The sequence below is a fragment of the Neolamprologus multifasciatus genome, chromosome 5 (genome assembly GCF_963576455.1).
Source record: "Neolamprologus multifasciatus chromosome 5, fNeoMul1.2, whole genome shotgun sequence".
NCBI classification, from domain to species: domain Eukaryota; kingdom Metazoa; phylum Chordata; class Actinopteri; order Cichliformes; family Cichlidae; genus Neolamprologus; species Neolamprologus multifasciatus.
This window is the reverse complement of record NC_140443.1, coordinates 16297773-16319398: the sequence shown is the minus strand read 5'-3', so window position 1 is coordinate 16319398 and position 21626 is coordinate 16297773. Positions and strand designations below refer to the sequence as shown.

Sequence of the window (21626 nt, the reverse complement as noted above, 5' to 3'; positions counted from 1 at the left end):
AAGTTCACCCCAAACCGACGCAATAATGCATTTTACATTAACATGGACATGACAGCTATGCTTTAGACACGCTCCAGTCTTTTGAAATTTGAAAGGCGGGGACGCATTTACCTACAATTTAAAAATGTAGGTAAATACTTGTGATCCTAAATTCTTATTAGCTGTCTGGCTTTCAAAGTTTGTATAGTTCATTCAAACCGCCATCTTCCAATCTCCAGCCAACAAACGGAAGCTGTTGTTGTAAATGACATACACTAGGCCGTATCTACTCCGTTTACGTGGGGGGGGGGCAAAATTCACAATTAACTGTTAAGTTTGATTGTTTATACTGCATTTAATCAGTATAAACCAGTAAAGTACAACATAAAGTATTAGCCTTAGAATGCATTACGTACGTACTTACTTACAACTGCTACTTACTTTTACCGACACAGACAGGACACGGCCCCCCGCCTGCCCGGGTGAAATGAAACCTTCCAGTTTAATGACGTAGTTCCTTCTTCGCTTAGATAATGCCATTTTGCTCGCCTTACATGGCGCTATTATTTTTCGCCTCGTGGAAAAATACTCGTCTGAGCTTTCCTTACTTTGCATGTTGGACGAGACAAGCGCTTTATTTAAGTTGCACTACTCCCCTCGGCCAAGCAAACTATTTTTAGGAAAACGTTACATCTTTTTGTTTAGCTGGCGGAATTTGCGCAGTTTTCTTTTCAACAGGCACGTTAGAGCGGTCGTCGTCCGGTGTTGACGGCACAGATCCCCGTCCCAGCAAACAAAGGAGCAGTAAGATCGTTGCCCGCTTTTTAGCGCAATCTAAAAGTAGCATTATTGATTAAATCATTTGGAAATAAACTAGCCCAGACGCCGTTTTAGTTTTTTGTATTTGAGAAGTCTTTGTCTCAAGTGTAATAAACAGTTTAGCCTGACTCATTCAGTCCTGTTAGCGTCATCGGCTAAGGCTAGCCGATTCTGTGGACAATTAGCGAGCTAACCGCTAGCATTGTTTTGCTTCTGCGAGTAAGTTTTATTTTTGCTGGGAAATGGCTGAGGTGTACATTCGAGTGGCGGAGGAAGAAAATGAGGAGCCCATGGAGATTCCCTCCGAAGACGACGGCACTGTTCTTCTTTCCACCGTGGCGGCTCAGTTTCCTGGGGCTTGCGGCCTGCGGTTCAGGAGCCCCGTGTCTCAGTGCATGAGAGGAGTGCGACTCGTGGAAGGGGTCCTGCACGCGCCAGAAAACGGATGGGGGAATGTCGTGTACGTGGTGAACTATCCAAAAGGTAAGGATTGGTGTTTTCCTTGTTCTTATTTAAACCTAGAGACTTTATCCGAACAGGTGGGCAGATGTTATTTATAATTCATGAAGTAGCCTCAGGTTACTGAAAATAGATAAGTGACGTGACAAGTGATTTGGTCACGCCCACCAGAGTTCGGGCACTAAATCCATTCATTAAAAAGAGCACCACAGGATTGATTTTGTTCATTAAAGTCCTTCTGCCAAACAAAGTACCTATATTGCTGGACTTTGTTTTGAAGGGCATGATTATTTTAACCTTACCATTTGGTGGTGTTTTTGTTTCGCCCGATTCCATTAAGGAACTTTTTAAATTAAGATTAAGAGCTGACTGGTTTTTCAACAAAGGAAAATCACCAGAACTGATTTTAAATTATCATTATTATTGTTCAAGTGGTGTGCAATTTGTTTTATTAAATGTCAAGAGAAGAGGAAAATGCATAAACTAACTATATAAGAATTTTATATGTTGCATTTTTGTTGTATAGCTTTTAAAATATGAACTTTTTCCCCCATCTTTCCGTTTAGACAATAAAAGAAAAATGGATGAAATCGATGCCTCTTCTGCTGTGAAAATGAAGAGGGGAGATATGAAAACATCGGACCTGATTGTATTGGGTCTTCCTTGGAAAACGACCGAACAGGACCTTAAAGACTACTTTAGCACGTTTGGAGAAGTCATCATGGTTCAGGTATTACTTGGATAGTAAAACATTTGCGTTGATTTGCAATTTTTATTTATGTTTTATTTTCTTATTTTTGCTGGTGATTTATTTATTTTTTCTTGTTTCATAGGTGAAACGGGATGCCAAGACCGGAAACTCTAAAGGATTTGGCTTTGTGAGGTTCACAGAGTATGAAGCTCAGGAAAAGGTGATCTCTCAGCGCCATATGATCGATGGGAGGTGGTGCGACTGCAAGCTCCCTAACTCGAAGGTGAATATGGTAATGCCCATGCATATACCCACACACTATGGGAATCAAAACTAATCCAATACTGTGGTTAACAATCTGTAATGCTAATGCACCCTCCTTTCCTCTTTACAGCAAGGTCCTGACGAGCCACTAAGAAGCCGCAAAGTGTTTGTAGGCCGTTGCACGGAAGACATGACCACAGATGATCTACGACAGTTCTTTATGCAGTATGGAGAAGTCACAGATGTGTTCATTCCCAAGCCATTCCGTGCTTTTGCCTTTGTTACATTTGCAGATGATCAGGTAACGTATGAAATATGTAGAAGGTATTTCTTTCCTTCTTTGTTGGTGTTGCTTGCGTCCACATAATCTAATTTTTTTCTCCTTTCACAGGTTGCCCAGTCTCTCTGTGGAGAAGACCTTATTATCAAAGGAGTCAGTGTTCACATCTCAAATGCGGAGCCCAAACATGGCAATAGGCAGTTTGATCGCACAGCACGATTCGGAAATGGTTTTGGGGCTCAAGCATTTGGTAGCAGCCGTAGTGGGTTAGGGAGCAGCACTAACAGTAGTCTGGCTAATTTTGGTTCCTTCAGCTTGAACCCTGCCATGATGGCTGCTGCACAGGCTGCTCTGCAAAGTAGTTGGGGTATGATGGGTATGCTGGCTAGCCAGCAGCAGACATCCACCTCAGGCAGCACCTCCAGTGGAACGAGCTCTAGTAGAGACCAGAGTCAGTCTTTCAGTACAGGCAACAGTAACTACGGCACCAGCTCAGCCAGTCTTGGCTGGGGAACAGGGTCAAACTCTACAACCAGTGGTAGTGGGTTTAGCTCAGGTTTTGGGTCCAGCATGGAGTCAAAGTCATCTGGGTGGGGTATGTAAGTTAAGTGTTTGTATGGTAAGTACTGCGAGAAAGACGAGTCATTTCGAAATTTATTTCTGGTGTTGATGCGTATCTGAAAACTTAACACTTTTGCGTGAAGATGTTTTGTACATTTGGAAAAAAATGCTAAAGATTTAATTTAGGAAGTGTTGAAGTGAATTGTTTACCAGGATGTCTGAGAAAAGTCCTATTTTTGATGTCTCATTTGTTTGTATCCATTTCAACTGGATTCTCTAATGCATGTATTGTGAAATGTGATAACCATTTTTGAAAATGCATGAATGTTCGTGGTTCACCATTATCCGGCATTGTCATCGACCTAAAAGGCAATCTTGCATTGGGAAGAATCTGGTTGAAACATAAATGTTTTAAGTGCAACTTTATTTGCAGTCAAGTTCTATGGAAAAGCCTTCATTGAAATCTCTTCTGCAGTTCACCTCTCTTCCATTTCCCCGCGAGGAAGCTCCTCTTTGGCAGCATTCTTGGGGTGATATCGGTATCATTCTCCCTCTTCCCACCTGTAAATGCTATGCCATCAAAGAACGGCTTCACTCCGCATGTTCTAAGAGACGGTGGGTGTTTTCACTTTTATCCACTTTTACATGGAAAGAACAGCGCAACTGACATTTTAAGAACTGATGAGTGCGATTGAGGATGGCTTGTGGCGAAGAGTGAAGCGATGAGTGAGCGAACGGAGAGAGACGCGTGAAACGGACTGGGTGTGCAGTGAAAGAGCCCAAGTTGACTGCTTTCTGAGTGTGTGAGTGGAAGCTGCAGATGCTACGAGCGCCTCCCCTAACATGGACATTGTTTAATTAGTACTTCAAGATTTTTTGTTTTTTTAATCTTTGCAAGTTTTTCCTTATTCTTAAGTATGTCTGTCAAGTGCAGAAATATTGAAATGTAGTGGAATGTTGTGATGAATATTTGTATTGCTTATATTATCTGATTTGAATGCCGTATGGTGTGTGCTTTCATGTTAATGAACTGATCTGTAAGTGTGTACTTGATGTGGATGACACCTGCTGAAGACACTGGGGGACGCGAGTGATGGTGTGCGAACGTGGAATGGTGTGTCCAATGGTTCCCAGTAGATTTTGTTTGTGAGGTGTTTATAAACATGTCAAATGAAGGGAGTTCTCTAATAAAGTTCATTTGAATAGATGCTTAGTTGATATTACTTGAGTCAAGTTTGTCAAATCAAAAACCATCTAATTCGATTCACACATCTAGGGACTTTGGGCTCTGCTGGTCGAGGTCTCCGTTTGAACCCTGACTGAAGTCTGTTCTGAAGGAAGAAGATGGAAGTTCCAACACTTTCAGTGTGTGGCCTTCTCAGACATGGGGTAGTACCTGTCTTTTTGCTGCTTTTGATGGCTTGTTCGTGAATGATCCCCTTTTTTATTATCCACAGCTACTTATAAGGTACTGGGAAGGTTAAACAGTCCAGCTCAGCAATGTGGCTTTGCTTTCCTTCAGCAATATTCTCTCTCCCAAATTGGCTATTATACTAGAGCTAATGTCAGGTTTCTGTGCCTTGGAATTGGGGATTTGTTTTAAGAGTCTCACTGCAAAACATGAAGGGAACTTTACAGTCCCAAGTAAAACAAGATGCAGTTTCTGTGGGGTCCCTTTGGCGAATGCTTTAAAAATCAAGTTTAATGTTTCATTCATACATGGTAACAAATCAGGTCAAAATTGTTACATGCACTAAAATTCAACATCACATTAGCAGATCCTCGGATGGAACTTTTCACTTATTGGCTCCAAATCTTGGCTACATAACTGTTTTGACAGGCACATGTCCCATGAAAGAACTAGGACTTTTGTTGGCTCTCGGCCCATCAGATACATGTAAGTCAGTCTTCATGTTTATTTGATTGATTGGGCTCAAGTCAGATACCGCAGGCTTGCCTGTGTCCTGTCCTTATTCTCTGCTTTCCTCCTCAGTTTCTGTGTTCTTTCTCTTTGCAGTAGTCTTCTTTTTTAAACTCATGTGCTCCTGGGTCAGTTCGTCACTTTTATTTTGTATGTGGATGGACTGAAATAAAGGCAAATTAAACATTAAATTTGCTGTCTGCTGTAGATTATATACGCAATACACAGGTTCAGTAAACAATTATTTGAAATTATTTTAGTGGTTAACATTGGCATAACTACATGTTTGTTGTACTGTAAGTTAACTGTACAGAAATCATTTGTCACCGAATGTGTTGTTTCTTTGAATAACTCACCAAAGCAGTACTGCGGCGGGCTACAAGTTTCACATCATCTACAGACACGGTGCTTCTTTTAGCATGCCTGAAATGAAATTTGGGATTGGAAGCCATGTGGACATATTTGAATAGCTGCAGTTTGAGTAACCAAGTATTTTTGGTTAAGTTGTTAATATGGTGCTGGGACAAAAAAAATACTTACCTTGCAAAAGCCTCCAGGTCTTTTGCAAATATATCTGTTAAAAAAAAGTGAAATGTTGATTTCAGTCTGTTGCAAAACTGCATTAATGTTGACTCTTGTGGATCCTCTGTCCACTTATGAGTTAGAATCATTTCAGATTCTAACTCCATTCATTTCCATAGCTATTGCTCAAAAGTAAGGGAACGTGAGCACAGTATAACAAGGCATATTGCAGTTTTCAGGTAAATGGACCATTTTGAAGCCACATCACCTTCATTGATGCAATTGAAAGTGAGAACAGGTTCACTAGAGGTGAAACAAGATGCCCCCAAAAAGGAAATGGTTTTGCAGTTTGTGACTTTCTTCTTATCCTTATCTGACTGATACATATACGTGCTTCTCGTGATGCCTGTCTACAGCTCTGTCCAGCCCTCCTCCTCTAATAGCCCATCTCCTGGTTTTTCCTCCACACTCTATGCTTGGAAACAAAACAAATCTTGTGACAGACCATATGGATGTGCTAACCTGGACTGCCTGTGCAACCTAAAAAGGCTGCAGGTGCTGTTTCATGTTCCAATAATGACAAGGACATCAACGAAAAGCAAAACTATATGTTAAAAATAAATAAATAAACAGAAGAGAAAAAGTGAGAGCGCTGTCTATGGCCACCACCTGTATTGCATTTTTAACTTGATAAACCTAACACACCACAACAAAAGACTACTGGTCTACTACTATGTATTGTCATGTTCAAGAGACCATTTTGAGATGATCTGAGTTTTGTCACATGATGTGTGATTCCTTTGGAAGCCAGAATAATGCACCATGTCATACAATGGATATACTATTGGCATAAACGAGAGGACATGGATATGCAACAACACTCAGGTAGGCTGTGGTGTTTAATTAATGATCACCAGGTACTAACAGACTGACAGTTCATTCATTAATTTTTTACTGCTTATCCAGGGCCAGGCAACAAAAGCTTAGCAACCTAAGCTGAGAAGCCCAGACCTCCCTCTACCTCAGCTAACCAACTGAACCATTGATACAAGACAGGATAGATCCATGCTTTCATGTTGTTTGCGCAAAATCCTGGTCCTGCCATCTGTTGCAGCACAAATTGAGAATAAGCAGACCAGGCAACATTTTTCAAATTTTGTAATGTACAATCCAACCAAATGAGGTATGTTGCATCAACAGAAAAGGTTAACTTGGTTATCATTTTGCAGAAAAAAAGAGACTTCTAAAAATAAAAACGTAAGAGGTTTTTGGACAAAGTTTGTGTTCTCCATTCTTTAAGCACTGGTTCGAGCACCATTTAAGCACCGGCACCATTTAAAAAGTACCGGTTTGGCACCGGTATTGGATAAAACCTAAACGATACCCATTCCTATTCTTAGCTGACAAGAGCGAAAGGTGGTGTGGTATTCTACTGCTGTAGCCCATATACTTTGATATACTGTGCTGATGCGCTTCTGCATATGTTAGTTGAAATGAGAGGGTATTGTGTTATTGTTGCCTTCCTTTCACCTCAAAGCAATCTGGCCAACAAAGCATATTCACTCAGGGAAATGGCCTTCCTGTATATTTTCTCTTCTTCAGACCATTCTCTATAAATGCTTGAGATGGCTGTGTGCGGAGAAAACAAAATCACAGAAGTTTCTGAAACACTAACCACATCACGTTTGAAGTCACTTAACCCCCCCAATTCTAGTGTACACGCGTTAAGTTGGTGCAATCTGATTGGCTGATTAGAAATCAGGTATACCTAATAAAGTGGTCAGTGAAAGAATGTCCTCATTAGTTGAACACCTACCACACTGTCTGAATGTCGTCTCGGCTATTGCCGCTATAGCTTGTCGGCTGAACGGTCTCCGGTGGTCTTCACCGATCTTCTGGCAGAGACGATCCACTGTATAATGAACTGCAGCTTTTAACCTCTAAAACCCCAAAACACATCACGTTAAAACACATCATAACGGTCCTGTGTAGTAGCTTTCGCAACGAACCATTTGTGTTAGCTAATATTCGCCAAACAGGCAAGCAGTGAAGCAAACTGAAACACTTACCTGGTGAGTTTCCTCTGTATCCACTGACATTTTCAAGCAGAACTGTTGACAAACCAAACCAAATATTCCCCAGACAACCACAACAAAGTCGGCAAAAGGAAAGTCACAAACTGAAGGTTAACTACTGCTGAAAAAACGATATGTAACCTGCAAACTGATTTTTAAGCTATTTGCTCAGAGACAACTGTCTGATAGCTACAAAATTAAACTCGCGGCATAAATGCGTCAACAAACCAACGAGTCCGCCGCTTCTTCTTCAGTGTTTTGCTTCAATTGGTATCCACAGGTTCCGCTTACTGCCCCCTCCTGGTGTTATTAGTCTTTTACATTTCAGTTCACTTCCAACCAGTGTGCTTTGACTGTGGAAAAAATGACGTCCCACACGTCTCTATCGCCCCATGGTGTCTGGCTTCCGTAAAGGCTATTAACCCCACACACTCAATGTTAGCGTATGGGCCAGGGGGGTTAAGTAAAACACTAAAGTCCACCTCAGATATACATATAACAGACACATTCTTCCATGTTAAGTAGTTCGTGTGGTCAATGGGTCCCTTCTCCCAAAAGTCTGATTTTATTTAATAACTTCTAAAATTGTAAAACTGTGGTCTGACAGGGTTATGATGACAGCTTTGATTGACAGCTGTTGTCCCTGAAAATCTTGCTTATCTCAGTTCAGGAACTAAAGCTGTTAAGCTGAGAGGTTATCCTTGTGTGGATTTGTTCTGAAAAACCCAACTCCCTTTTCTAGTAATCATTACACATACATGCCTTGTTTTCATTAATTGACCCATCATGTCTTTTCTTTCTTTTTTCTTTTTTGTAGCCGTATTTCCTGCAGAATAGATTATGTGCTCCAATCTCCATTACACTGACTGTACCCTGTTGGATGTTTTGCTATATGAATTGCATGCAGGCTGGTTTTCAGTCATTGTTGCTACTCATTTTAAAAGCTTTTTTCCAAATGTTACTGTCCCTTATTGATTGTGTGCTAGCTGGCACCGACAAAAAGGTAGCATTCTGCTCTGAAATATTGAATCAATAAACTCTTTATACAGCAGATCTTGTTTTGAGTCACTGTCTTTCCTTAGTTGATTAGTTTCATAGCATCATCCTGTGGTCCAATTGAGGTTCTACAATATACAATAAATAGACTGACATCCTCATTCACCCATTCATACAAGTACCTTTTCTATCCCCAAGTGCTTTTCTATTAACATTTACACACAAATGGACACACTAGGTAGCAACTTGAAGTTCAGCACCTAGCCAAAGAATACTATAGCATTCAGACAGTTGAAGGGATTGAACCACCAACCTTCAGCTTACAGCACCTGGTATTATGAGGTCTCTCATCCAAGTACTAACTAGCCCCGACATTCCTTAGCTTCTGAGATCAGATGAAACATGCGAGTGGCACGGCTGTAAGCTCCAACATGCTTTAAGCTGCATCAGCAGCGATAATAACAATAATAATAATTTACAGATTATTCAGTTATTTCTGCTGCACTCATTTATTTTGTAAAAATTTTCAACTATAAAAAAAGTTACAAAGTTCTTTACAGAAAACAAAGTGAGTTTTACTTAAACTACGGGTTAGATGCTTTATTTAATGCTTGTAGAAGATAACAGCAATGATCAATGAAAACATCTTCAAAATGAACCAGCCAACAATTATAAGTAACCCTGGACCATCTTTTTCTGCTCATGACCTCATGAGATTTTGTGATGCATTAAAAGAATGAAAGATAACCCCAACTCTCTCTTTTTTTTCATGTCACAGAAGGAGGAAAATCAAAAAGGCTTTTCTGGAGCAGTGATGGTGCCCTTTGTGGACAGCGCCCTCCAGAAAGAAATCGATCAGCTCTCCACCTCCTCCTGAGTAATCACAGTGCACGGTCATGCAGTCAAAGGAAGTACATAGTTTACAAAGTCCAGGGTTTGAATGAGATCTTTACTCAGCTTCTACTTCAATTGCCAATCAGCTTGGGAAGTCTGACAGTGTGTGAAAAACACATGAGTGCGCAAGAAATCATGCTTAATTTCTGCAACTTAGGTCACAGTATTACAGTCATGCTGATCCGTTGGGCAAAACCTCAGAGAGAAATGCTGCGTGTGCACACGTTGCATTAGTTTAAAACATCTAGTGCTAACATGATGTGTGTGTGTCATCTGTCAGATGGTGCCAACAAGGACACTTCAAGAGAGAGCAAGTCTAAACAACATCATGTATTTACTGTACTGGCAGACATGTTTTGGTTCTGTGATACTGAAGCCGAAGGGCACCGTTGCAAAAAGTTAACACCTCCCCCCCACTTTACTATAAAACAATCATTCCTTTCATACATCTACTTCTTTCCTTTATCTTTTTATAAAAGTTATTTAACCTCCCTCTACTTTTATTGCTTTTTTAAAGAAGAGAAATTGAATCTCAACATCTGTTATCACCATGTTTTAGAAAGTGAGAAAGCTTGCCATTTTCATTATGGCAACATGAAATGAATCTGTATGTGGAAAGACTAGCATTTCGTTTGATAAATATCTACGAAGCTAGCTTTAAATTCCTAAGCTTTAGTATAAAACACTTTAGGATTGTAGAAAGTGTATTGTGCATCATTCTAGAATATAAAAAGGAAAATATAGTTTTTTTGTTGTGTTATGATGTCAGTTAACGAGACAATAAACACACAATGCACTTCATTTTGTGAGTTTAATCACAGAGTCCTTTTATAAATTTGTTTGCAGACTTGATCCCCACAAGTGAGCTCCTGAAAAAGAAAAAAAAAAAAAAATAATAATTAAAACGGATCTTCATCAATTACAAAAGGGTAATACAAACGACAAACAAAAAACAGCAGGAGTTCAATGAATGGCATCAGAGTTCAGAGGGAGCAGCATTTTCATGTGTATGGTTACAGTTGTACACATGTACAATCACAGGATTGTGAATGTTATAAGTTAAAATATTAACAGGGACACCAGCATAAAGTTCAGTCATACCAGATGAAGCTCATCTCCCTCAAGCCAGTGAGTCCACCCTCGGTTTCTCTTTTCTCCTTTTTGAACACACACCAGCTTTTCATTTTCCCAGTTGACCACAGACTGTTAGAGTAACATTAAAAAAAAAAAAAAAAAGGATCATGATAAACTACACAGTTTCCCCAATACGTAAACATAAATGGAGTTTACACTGCGTAAAGAGGCTGCTTTTGTTTTGCACCACTGATCACAAATCTAATAGCTACCTTTAAAACTGGAGGTTACATTTTGGTAACATTTTTACCTTGCAGGTGCGGTTGTCCATTCCTTTCGTCACCTCCTCGAACTCCTCTCCGGTCTTGAATGAACACTCGTAGTTTCTTAAAGTACTGAGTGTCTGAATTGTGAAGCAATGTCCGTCCTGCTTAATCACTTTCTGAGGCTTCAACATAGAAGCAATCTTGCGCGTTGCAAAATCAACACCTGCATGTCAAAATGAGAGGGATAAGTGACAACACTTTCTACAAAATGTTTACACTCCAAAAAGAGTATAAACTTTAACCTGCCATCTATAAATTTTACGTACACCCAAGTTCAAGAACTCTAAACCAACTAAATATGAGGTTTTCTACTAATCTCATTTTCTGCATGCAGTCTTCCAATTTGCTTTAAAAAGGGTGAAACTTACCAAGTGCAACCATGTAGCCCTCAAAATTGACATTGCTGACCATGTTCCACGTCCCACTGAGGTTGGCAGGCATTTTGGATGTTAGGTGGCCTCTTTGGAAGACGCAACAGCAGAATTTTAAGAGTGGAAGGATGCGAAGTTGTTGGGTGGGCTCTTTTTATTGTGTGTCAAATGTGGGGTAAGGGTGATGCGTTGCTTATGCTCTAGTTAATTTGGGCACATACGCAGGAGGGTGGAGCAAGACTTTTGAAATAATGTGAGGAAACTAACCCTGTTCCAAATAGATTAACAGCCTTACACGACGCAAGGTTTTTTATTTTTTTATTTTAATATACTCAGTTTTATCCGTACTTTTACGTGGGCTTTGTACTAAAAGAGGACTTGTGCGCACATGTGATAATAGCGTAAAAAGCTCGAGGTAATTAAATCTGTAAGCATGCACACCTGGAGTCAGTGTTTCTTTATGAATCGTGGTTTGTGTGGAGAGGATCGGCCTCACATCCAGCCCTGTATCCGCCCAGTTTCTACCATAAATGGTCGATGCTAACCTCATGAATAGAAAGTTACTGATCACTGCTTATTTCTCTGTGCCAGTGCAGCCGCCATGCGTCAGTATAATGCAGTAAGCGATTAAACCCAGTGGCCAAGTATCAGAAGTTCAGGCCTGTGCATTCCGGGAGTGGGTGAGGGGGTAAAAGTGATGGCGAAAGGGCGCTGAAGAAATCTCATACAATTTCAGAGTGTTAGCGAGTTTTGACAAAAATAATTTATAAGCGTCTAAAATGTTAAAACCAGTTTAAAAAAAAACCCCAAAAAACCCTTTTAAGCATAACTTATTGGGGCAAATGTCCTGAGTTCAAGGAGTAAAAATATGCATCCAAAGTGCAGGCTTGGACAGGATGAAATACAATCCTTCCTCTGGTCAACAAGGGCGTTTGGCACTTTAATACAACACGTGCCAGGGACGGTGTTACAGTACATACGCGTCTGGATGTGCAGCATCCATGTTTCTTTACTTGCTGGTCTTCATGGCATATCACAGCAGCAGATGGATACCAAAGAATCAGAGATTAAGATTGTAAGTACTCTCATACATAAAGATTTCAGAATGACTTTTGGTTTACTATGACCTTAATCTATTTTCCGTTCACTTCCCCCTTCACAGTCAACTACTGAATGTACTGTTCATCACAATTGTTCTGGTTCCTCAGTTCTACGTGATGGGAAGGTAAGTGGGACGCAGGCAATGGCATCATGCCATACAGCCCGCAGGTTACTCGTACAAGAAGGAACATGAAGTTAACAATGGTTTCTATTTTGGTTAAAGGCCCAAATCCTCAAGATACTGCAGGCAGCCCCTTCTGAACAACCTGTCAGCCTCAGTTGCTTTGTCCTTGATGGCTTCAGGTAAGTCCCCTCAGCTCAGCAGTCCCAAAGCAGATACTCTCACAGCATTTACACAGGTTTAATAGGAACAGTGATTGTTTTTTTTTTCTTCAAGGTTTTGCAGTGATATTCACACTGACAGACCCAGTTCATCAGAGCTTGTGGGCTGCCTACCATGTGTTTGGTCTACTGTCATGTGGCCAAGGTTTGTGCACTACTATCCTGACTCTGACAGCAGCAGCATGTGTAAGAAAAAAAAAAAGAAGCAATATTAGCCAGTTCAACCCCTCAAAAAAACTCCTGCAGCATGTCAATGATTTCTATGTATGGTATGTTCACAGGCCAAAACCACCCCTGAGCTGTACTACGTGTCCCTTGTCCTAACAGTGGTCTCTGCTATCAGTACAGGTGAAAGACAACTCTCCCTTTCTCTTGCACACTGGAGAATTCATTCAATCATAAAATCTTCATTTCGAAGGACTAACACCTGCTTCTGTCCGTTCAGGTTTTTTCATGGTCAAAGGAGGACTGTGGCTAACCAACAGGCACTCTGTGACAGATCCAAGCAGAAACAATGAGTTATAAAACACTCCAGCTGTCCCACAATGATATGTGACACTACACATGTAAAGAATTCATGAGGGCTCCTTGCCACCAGCAGCTTGTAATTTTAAACCAGGAGAAAGAAAAAGGGAAAGTGAGTTAATCCAGCTCACATTTTTTTAATGCACACTTCAGAAAAGCAGCTGTCGATTTTCCTTTTGCACTGAGGAAATGTATTTCATGTAACAATTTATTACTAAAAAAACAATATTTCATACAGTAGATTTGACATGATTACAAGCAATGGTGTGAATGTAAATTCTGAACTGGATTTTTATCTTATTACTGAAGCTACAATAAAGAAATTCTAGCATGAAAACTAAAATTACATTTGTTGATTTAAAGCTAAGGTGTTCAGGAACCCCTCATCTAAATGTTTTAATAAAGTAACTGTAAGAATTACTTTCATATTAAAAAAAAGACAAGTGCAACTCCCAGCTTTTTAAAATTTTCTTATTATAGACTGTATTGACAGACTCCCAAACATCATTTCATATGTTACATATGCATTCAATACAAATCACTTTGTAAAATTCTCAAATATAAAGCAGGAGGAAAGATATAAAAGTATGAAGAAGAAATCAAATCACTTCAAAAATGCAGTGATGCAGAGGAAATCAGACTAAACTGCTGTGGCTTACTACAACAGAAAATGTGTTGCATCATATGAAATACAATAATGTGTAATGTCGATTTACACTTGCCTTCAACCACAGTGTTTAACAATTTCTTTCTGGACCACCGCCCAATGAAAGACTTAGATCACTGATGCCCTTAATTAACGGTATCTGTAATTAACACAATCATTTTTTTTTATGTTTCCTGCAATGTTAACACACCAGTATTCACAAGCTCTTTAATCAAAATATTTTTAATGCTAAATATATGCATTCATCTGTTAATTTTTACATTTAATGCTTAAAAGAAAGAAGAAAAAAAACCAGTAAACTTCACAAATTATTATTTTTGATGAAGATGCCAAATTGCAATTATTTACTTCCATTCCTGGAGAGAAAAAATTGTTTTAGTGACTGAATGTTAATTTGACTAATCAATATATTTCTGACTTCCCATAATTCAGTTTCCCAGCTCATTAAATAAATAATTGCCTATTAAATAAATACATTTTTACTGTATTGTCTTGTTTTTAATGGCAGGTCTACTAAATTTGTTAAACACCATATTCACAACAGACTAATATAGCTGAAGAGATGACGGATGTGTTTAGCAAATGTTTTCTTACTTTGTTCCTAACCTTGAGACACAAAGACAACACCACTGCTGACACTTAGTGGAATTGAGCTTTTATGTAAAGATGGTCTTCAATAAAGAAACCAAAAATATGATGTAGTGTTAATGTTGTTTTGAATCATTTTGACTCAAAAGCACCTCCAGGTCACATTAATAGAAGAAAAATGTGATGCGAGTATGGGAATGTGATTATCTCTTTAGTAAAACACAAATATTTTACATCACCTGATTGTGTATGTATGTCAGTACCACTCAACAGAATAAAACATTCATCCAATAAGAGCAGATTATACAGTAAACTGGATATCTTTAAATTCACCTGAGATCTGTTGTAATTCACACATACAAACACCTTAATTCATCCGTGTGTTGTAACTGTCTTCCAGCAACACAACAATCGTCTGCGCTGTGTAGTTTGCAAAGGAAACTTCATATATTCCTCTAGATTCCCACTCACTTCACACTTAGACTTAAATGATCAAAAATCTTCATATGCATTTCACACACACACGTAAAAAAAATATTCATATGAGGTTTAAACTTTTAAGAACATGGACCAATGATTTCATTAATAACAAATTACATACACTCAGCATCCCTTCTAACTCATTTCTGGTTTATAGTACCGTGTTAAACCTACGCCATAACCTATCCTTTGGCCTGACATGCACTGTCAACAGGTGTGACAGGTATGTTTGGTAATATCCTCTGTAAACACAGATTATTGATTAGCACCAGTATAATTCCTCTATTTAACAAAATCTAATAGGCTGTAATTGTATAGCTTGCTTATTGTGCTAATGAAAGTGGATACATGCTGTTATTCTTGTTTCCCAAGCTCCAACATAACTTTTAAAAAAGTAATTATTTGCCTTCATAAACTCAAATTTTCAGTAAAATGAAACTAAAATATATAAAATATATATAAAATGTTTATTTATTCATATAATTTATCATTAAGGAAAATATGCTAGGTGCTAGGTTAATGCTTGGTATAAACTAAATGTGTACCAATCAAGTATATTTCATTTGACCAGATTGCATTAAATGTAATTTCTTATATTGTAATTATGTAACACAAATGCTTGGAAAATATACATGTAATCAAATTACCTAAAGTCAGCATTTTGGGCATAAATATTTTTTGAGTGCACCTGTATAGACTGGGTTGTTTCTGAACTCTTATCTACTTCCTGTGGGGCTGTAAAACTAACTATTGATCAAAATTTATTAGCTCCAAGTCCAACATAAACGGCTCAGTTCCACTTGTAATGGCAGTTCAATGCACCAACGTACAATGCAAACTATGTCCACTCGCTATGGTTGCGATGCGGATTTATTGCAGTGCAATAAACTAGGCTTAACTCTAAAGTCAGGGCTATCGTCACATTATAAAACACTTACACCTTACATTCACCTTGTGGAAAACTCCTGTTCCATTAGTCAATCCTTACTGAAGACGAGCAGTTCTTTAATTGTAAGAAACCACAAACTTCTTCGCTGCTTCACAACCACATGGACACCAACAAAGGGCTGTTTTCAACAATGTTCAACTGATTTCCTATTTTGATCAAATTTGGTCTATGCATACACTGTTATGATCTCAAAGGAGGGAAATAAATTAGAAGCCTGAAAGAGTTTAGCAGTTCTGCTCAGTACATGTGATTTGAGTTAATAACCTTTCCTATATGGTCCTATATGTGCTGGTTCATATATTCTTTCTCACCAACCAACAGTCCAATTAAAGCAGCTCCAAAGACATTTGTCTGATTGCAAGGTAGAGATTACATTCTTATCCTAAAAGTGCATCATAGTCTATGTACCAAACAAGGTTACCATTAGTAGGCTTCACACCAGTGACAGGCCATTTGTCTGGGTTGTCCTTCACGCGGCTCAGCTGGGTGATCAGCTCGTGTTTGCCTTTGCCCATCACCAAAAGGGCAACTTTGCGGGCTCGATTAATGACATTAAAAGTGAGGCTCATACGCTGGTGTGGCTTGGAGGGGCTCTCAGTGAGGGCCACCAGACTATCGCCAAGTTCATCAGCTTTGCCACCGGGGAACAAAGAGGCTGTGTGGCCATCATAGCCGACACCCAGCAGTACAAAGTGGAAGCTGGAGCTGTTAACCAATTTAATGAGTTGCTTCTCATACATTAGCGCTCCTCCATCTTCCTCCACACATAGGCGCTGGTTGAGATGTACTGGCATAGGGTGGATGTTGTAATACGGGATTCTCACATGTTGCAGTAGATGGTCATGCAAGCTGCGGAAGTTGGACTCCAGTTCTGTCGGCAGCACGCAGCGCTCGTCCACCATCCAAACATGTGTGTTCCTCCAGGGGAAGGTGAAATGGTGATTGGCCAACCTGTGAAACAGAGCAAGGGGAGTAGATCCACCGGAGAGGGCGAGATGGAAAACACCACCCTCATAAATAGCTGCCTCTGCTGCTTCCTGAATATCTGCAGCGAGCTTGTCAACAAGCTGCTCGGCCCATGCAGACACCATTTCAGAACTGCGAAATTTACCTTGCATCACTTGGAAACCATTTGTGGATGTGCCACCCAAATGATCAGTACTGATTATCACCACCTCATTGTTGTAGCTAATGTCTTTCCCTTTCAGATGGATGTCCAGCATGTCTGCATTATCAGCACCACCTGGGTAGATGCGCGGAAATGTGCTGGCTAAACTGCTGAGCAGCGGTGTCCATAAGTCCCAGGAAGCCAACAGGTTCTCTGTACTAATGAAGCTATTCTTCTGTCCAAAAACGATGTGAGAAATAAGTTCTGCATAAGCTTCCTTCTGCTCCATTGGAGTCTGGATGTAGAAGTCTGAAATAGGCAATCCAAAAACGTTGACGTCTTTGTGCTCCGTCACTTCCTTCCACTCACTGTCTACTAGAGCTGGCTTGAACAAATTCTTACTAACAAGAATCGCTGGATATTGAAGGCTGCCATGTCCAAAGTAGAAAATTATCTGCTTGGGCTTGCAGTGAACGTTATTGTGGTTTTGAACACAAAAGATGTCATTTTTAAAAAGAATACGTGCGTATCCCACCCGCTCATCTAGCATCTTCCCTGAGATCAAAAGGATCGGCATGCCTTCATATTGTGCGTCATCAATCTGTGCGAGTACAGCTAAAAAATAGAAAAACGAGTAAATATTAGCATCTAAACAGTGAAGGAGATGTAATACAGCACACATACAGCAGAATGTATGGAGACAAACTTTCAGTACTTGCCTGCAAATGTTGGAGTGTGACTGACGTGATCTTTGGTCTTATTCAGCTCCTGCTGAACTTCTGCTTTGTAAGTTTGGTACTGACCAATCACAGCTTGATTCTTTCCTAAAGGCAGCATGGAACTAAGGATCTGCAGCTTGTTTCCAAGGACTTCCTCACTTCTGCTCACGTTCTTGGGAAGCCTCATGGTCAACAGTGTCATGACCTCAGTCAGGTGGTTCTGTAGCACATCCCTGATGACCCCATACTGGTCATAGAAGGCAATGCGACCTTTTGAGGAGAAATTAACAAAGACAGGGTAAGAATACATGATTCAATCAAAAAAAAAGTGTCTATGATTTACCCATGTCTCAAAATACCGTAGTAATTAAGAGAGTTGATAAAGCCTTTAATCACCTTTAACATCCAGAGTCTCTTTCAGTACAATCTCCACTCTCTCAATGTGGTGCTTGTTCCAGATGGGATCAAGTATTTTTTTGTTTTGTATTCTAAAAGGAAGTATCTTTGAAACCACCTTTGAAAAAAAGGAAACATAAGATGTTTGGATTTAGATTCAGATTCATTTAAGAGTCGAGGGTGGAAGGCATGCACTGTGTAGGACTTCCATACCTGTTTCCCCAAGTAGTGGTCAATTCTGTACATTTCTTCTTCCGTCAGTGAGCTGCGAAGTTGAGATGCCAGTACCTGAGCACTCCCGTAGTCATGTCCAAAAGGTTTTTCAAGCACCACCCTCAGCCAAGCCCCACTTTTTGGCCTGCAACTACTATTAATCTTCTCAGCAATATCTGCATATGCAAAAGCTGGTACAGAGAGGTAAAAGAGCCTGCCTGCCTCCGTCATTCCCTCTTCTTGAAGCTGTTGCTCAATGTGCTTGGCCAGATCCTGATAGTCCTCTAATGACTTTAGTTGGCGATACTGTGCTAGCCGCAGAAACTGGTCTTTCAGCAGAGCACAGCGCTCCTGAGAAACATCCTTTGAGCAGGAGACTGCCTTCAGAATCTCAAAGAGCACTGGTGTGGCCTTTTCAGTGGGGGACTGTCCCCCGCCATAGAAAGAAAAGGTGTTTCCACTACTGACTTGGTTAACATACAGCTGGAAGAATCCCTGCCACAGGTACTTCTTCGCCAGGTCACCCGTGCCTCCCACTATGACCACCGAAACATGGCCAGGTCTCTGTGCTTCCTCACCCTCCTTACCATTTCCTCCCTGGGTGCACAACGCGATCAGGAGGAAGAACACAGTCAAAAACATTGTCCGGTCCTAATGGTCCAAACCCCTGTATGAACACAGCAATGAAAGAAGGGCATTCATCTCAGGAACACTATGCAATAGGAGATGATATTAAAGCTAGACAAAGTTTGCAGATTGTTTTCATAAGCTAATCGTTTCAGTGAATAGTTGTCTGTGTCTATGTGACAGCCCTGCAACAGTATGGTAACTGGTCAGCTGTGACACACAGTGGCAGCCACCGTGGGGAATATTTTCTTGGCACACTTTGTACCAAGCATGTTTTAAACACCTTAGCCTACCTGAATATTGTTGCTAACCATGTCCATCCTTTTAAAAGGTCATTGTACCCATCTTCTCGTGGCTATTTCCAACAGGTTAATGTGCTATGTCAAAGAGCTCAACTGGTTTCTTGAACATTGACAATTAATTCACTGTATCCAAATGGACTCCACAGTGACCAGTTCTTCATCCAGCAGAGCACCTTTGGGATGTGGTAATTCACATCATTGATGTGCAGCCAACAAATCTGGAGCAATAAAACCTTTACAGCACCATAGATACGCTATGAAGAATTAAGGCAGCTCTAAAGGCAAAGGAGGATCTGACCCGGTGCTACCAAGATGTAACTAACAGCCAGTGGGTGTATTTGTGACATACAGAGTGCCCCAAAATGGTCAGTTTTACTAACCTGATGCATAAACAAACAGTTAATCAGAATATTTGAATATTGATTTTCTGTCATCAACTTTCAGCTCTGAGCACTTCATAAAAGAAAACTAATCACCTAAATTCCTCTGGTTACAAAGTCAAATGAAATATTAACAGAGACATTAATGCAATTACGCTCGTGATGTAATATACATGCAATGTCTGTCTTTTGTCATATCGACTGTCCAAAATATCATGTGCAAAATAATATTTAAAGCATATCACTTAATACAGTACACAACCATCAACTTGTATGCCAGAAATCTAAGAAATACGCCAGACAAACATTTTAAAAAGCAACAGTTAGCAGTGGTAAATGTATATAAATAGAGCTAAAAAAAAAAAACCATACTTAGCAAAATCTCTATCCTGAACTTTTCCGAAGTCCCTTGAGAGGCAGAGATACTGTCATGAGTGTAATGATTACCGGATACTGGTGGATAAGGGGCGTAACTTTTGCACTTTGCTCGGGGCGTTGAGCTTCCAGTACAAGAGCTGAGCTGTGTCTTGGCGTTTTGGGGAAATCCAAATAACTTACTGATGATTTTTCAAGGACCTGCAAACATTTATTGAGCAAGTAACACATTTAATGGGAGCAAAGGGGATCCCATGCTCTGCTGGATGAACACAGGGTCACAAACTGTAATCAGAGGGGAACAGTCTGAGAACAGGCAAACAATCCGCATTCATTAATATCCAAAACACCGCTATCAGGCACACGAAAATCTCTTAAAGGTATCTATTGAACTTTGTTTTCTCACCGCAAAATGTGACTATGACGGATAGTGAAAATTATTCACAGTGAACTGAACACCAGCAGAAAGAGGCTGATTTTATTACGGAGTTCCAATATCTGGAATCGCTGTAGCTTGCATGTTTGCACAATGCAAAGCAATACAGCAAAGGCCACCCTCGTGAAGGCAGGCTGCTTCAGCGGCAGCTGATTTTTTTGTTTTACTTTTTTTTTAGAAGTACTGCAGTCATCAAAACTGTTGGTACTATTTCTTTGTAGTATTTTGTTTATATTGTAATCTTCCCTCACAGATCAGCAGCTTTTTAATATTTTTTTTGCTTCTTTAGGGTTCTTCTGTAGCTCTGGTACATGTGACACTTTGTTCCTCATCAGTCAAAAGCTACCTTCATTTTCTTTCCTCTTTAAATCAGCACAGACAATCTTCCTTTCCACCGGCATGCTTCAAATTGACTCATCTATCCGTGAAACTCTTTATAAATAGCAAAGGGGAAAAACAGGGAAAGACTGCATCTTCTGTTCTACCGTGCACATACGATCAAGTGACTATTCCATATCTTATATTCAAAAACCCTCCAGGCACTGGGGAAATTCTGTGGACATCAAGTGCTTTTTCCAGGTGCCAAGTTAAACCGCATTGGACAGAGTCCACTGACGATCAGCACAATAAAAGATTTGTCTGACAACTGAACAGTATTGATGAGGACTGGAAAAAGCACTGAAGAGATATCCTGTGTTCGCTTTCTGTCATTTGTGGTGAGATCCTGTCACACTCAAGCCTTAAGAAGAAACTCCAGATCAAACTGCTATTAATACTAATTCAACGCTCACTTATGGATATTAAAAAAAACCTATAGAACCTATTCATTCATCCTACATTACCAATAAGTAATTTCAGTTACAAAATATAATGCGAACACCAAAGGCCACCTCATGAAATCTTTGGAGCTCTCAGTATAGCAGGACTTATTGAAATGTGGTCTGACCTTTCATCGAAACTGCATGTAGAGACAAAACTCTACTCACTGGCACTTTATTACGCACACCTTGCTAGCACTGAGTTGACTGTGGGGGATATTTGGTACAAAGAATTCATTATGGTGTTTAGGAAACCAGCTTGAGATGATTTGAGCTTATGAGATGTGGCGAGTTATCCCACAGTCATCAGAAGATGGGTACACTGTGGTCATACAGACACGGACATGGTCAGCAAGATTTCACAGGTA

General features: G+C 40.0%; 5 protein-coding genes across 8 annotated transcripts; 2 read left to right on the top strand and 3 right to left on the bottom strand.

Moving 5' to 3' along the window:
* The first annotated feature begins 497 nt into the window (after window positions 1-497).
* Window positions 498-5165, top strand: tardbpb (TAR DNA binding protein b). Of its 3 annotated transcripts, XR_014874106.1 has the most exons (6): window positions 498-1281; window positions 1824-1987; window positions 2091-2240; window positions 2343-2513; window positions 2604-3668; window positions 4330-5165. XR_014874106.1 is itself a non-coding variant. In XM_085159583.1 (5 exons), the coding sequence occupies exons 1-5, from the start codon at window positions 1041-1043 to the stop codon at window positions 3093-3095; spliced, it is 1209 nt and encodes a 402-aa protein (XP_085015709.1). In that variant the 5' UTR covers window positions 498-1040; the 3' UTR covers window positions 3096-4260. The 3 variants fall into 3 exon arrangements, 2 of the variants coding, with proteins under 2 accessions (XP_085015709.1, XP_085015708.1); XM_085159583.1 differs by lacking the exon at window positions 4330-5165 and having other exon boundaries at window positions 2091-2231; window positions 2604-4260; XM_085159582.1 differs by lacking the exon at window positions 4330-5165 and having other exon boundaries at window positions 2604-4260.
* On the bottom strand, window positions 3887-7908 carry cenps (centromere protein S). Of its 2 annotated transcripts, XM_085159589.1 has the most exons (6): window positions 7800-7908; window positions 7566-7607; window positions 7313-7436; window positions 5515-5548; window positions 5331-5397; window positions 3887-5137 (listed from the first exon to the last, which is right to left on the bottom strand). In XM_085159589.1, exons 2-6 carry the CDS (start codon window positions 7593-7595, stop codon window positions 5024-5026), a joined length of 369 nt encoding a protein of 122 aa, XP_085015715.1. In that variant the 5' UTR covers window positions 7596-7607; window positions 7800-7908; the 3' UTR covers window positions 3887-5023. The 2 variants fall into 2 exon arrangements, with proteins under 2 accessions (XP_085015715.1, XP_085015714.1); XM_085159588.1 differs by lacking the exon at window positions 7800-7908 and having other exon boundaries at window positions 7566-7704.
* A 2350-nt stretch (window positions 7909-10258) lies between these two features.
* On the bottom strand, window positions 10259-11337 carry rbp7b (retinol binding protein 7b, cellular). The gene is made up of 4 exons (XM_085159587.1): window positions 11230-11337; window positions 10846-11024; window positions 10563-10664; window positions 10259-10330 (listed from the first exon to the last, which is right to left on the bottom strand). The coding sequence occupies exons 1-4, from the start codon at window positions 11300-11302 to the stop codon at window positions 10277-10279; spliced, it is 408 nt and encodes a 135-aa protein (XP_085015713.1). The 5' UTR covers window positions 11303-11337; the 3' UTR covers window positions 10259-10276.
* Window positions 11338-12042: 705 nt separating this feature from the next.
* h6pd (hexose-6-phosphate dehydrogenase (glucose 1-dehydrogenase)) lies at window positions 12043-18962 on the bottom strand. Its single transcript, XM_085159581.1, has 4 exons — window positions 18321-18962; window positions 18108-18225; window positions 17712-17981; window positions 12043-17607 (listed from the first exon to the last, which is right to left on the bottom strand). Exons 1-4 carry the CDS (start codon window positions 18960-18962, stop codon window positions 16262-16264), a joined length of 2376 nt encoding a protein of 791 aa, XP_085015707.1. The 3' UTR covers window positions 12043-16261.
* On the top strand, window positions 12198-20040 carry LOC146518307 (uncharacterized). The gene is made up of 6 exons (XM_085159586.1): window positions 12198-12307; window positions 12395-12457; window positions 12557-12636; window positions 12731-12861; window positions 12957-13023; window positions 13121-20040. Exons 1-6 carry the CDS (start codon window positions 12234-12236, stop codon window positions 13198-13200), a joined length of 495 nt encoding a protein of 164 aa, XP_085015712.1. The 5' UTR covers window positions 12198-12233; the 3' UTR covers window positions 13201-20040.
* Window positions 20041-21626: the final 1586 nt, after the last annotated feature.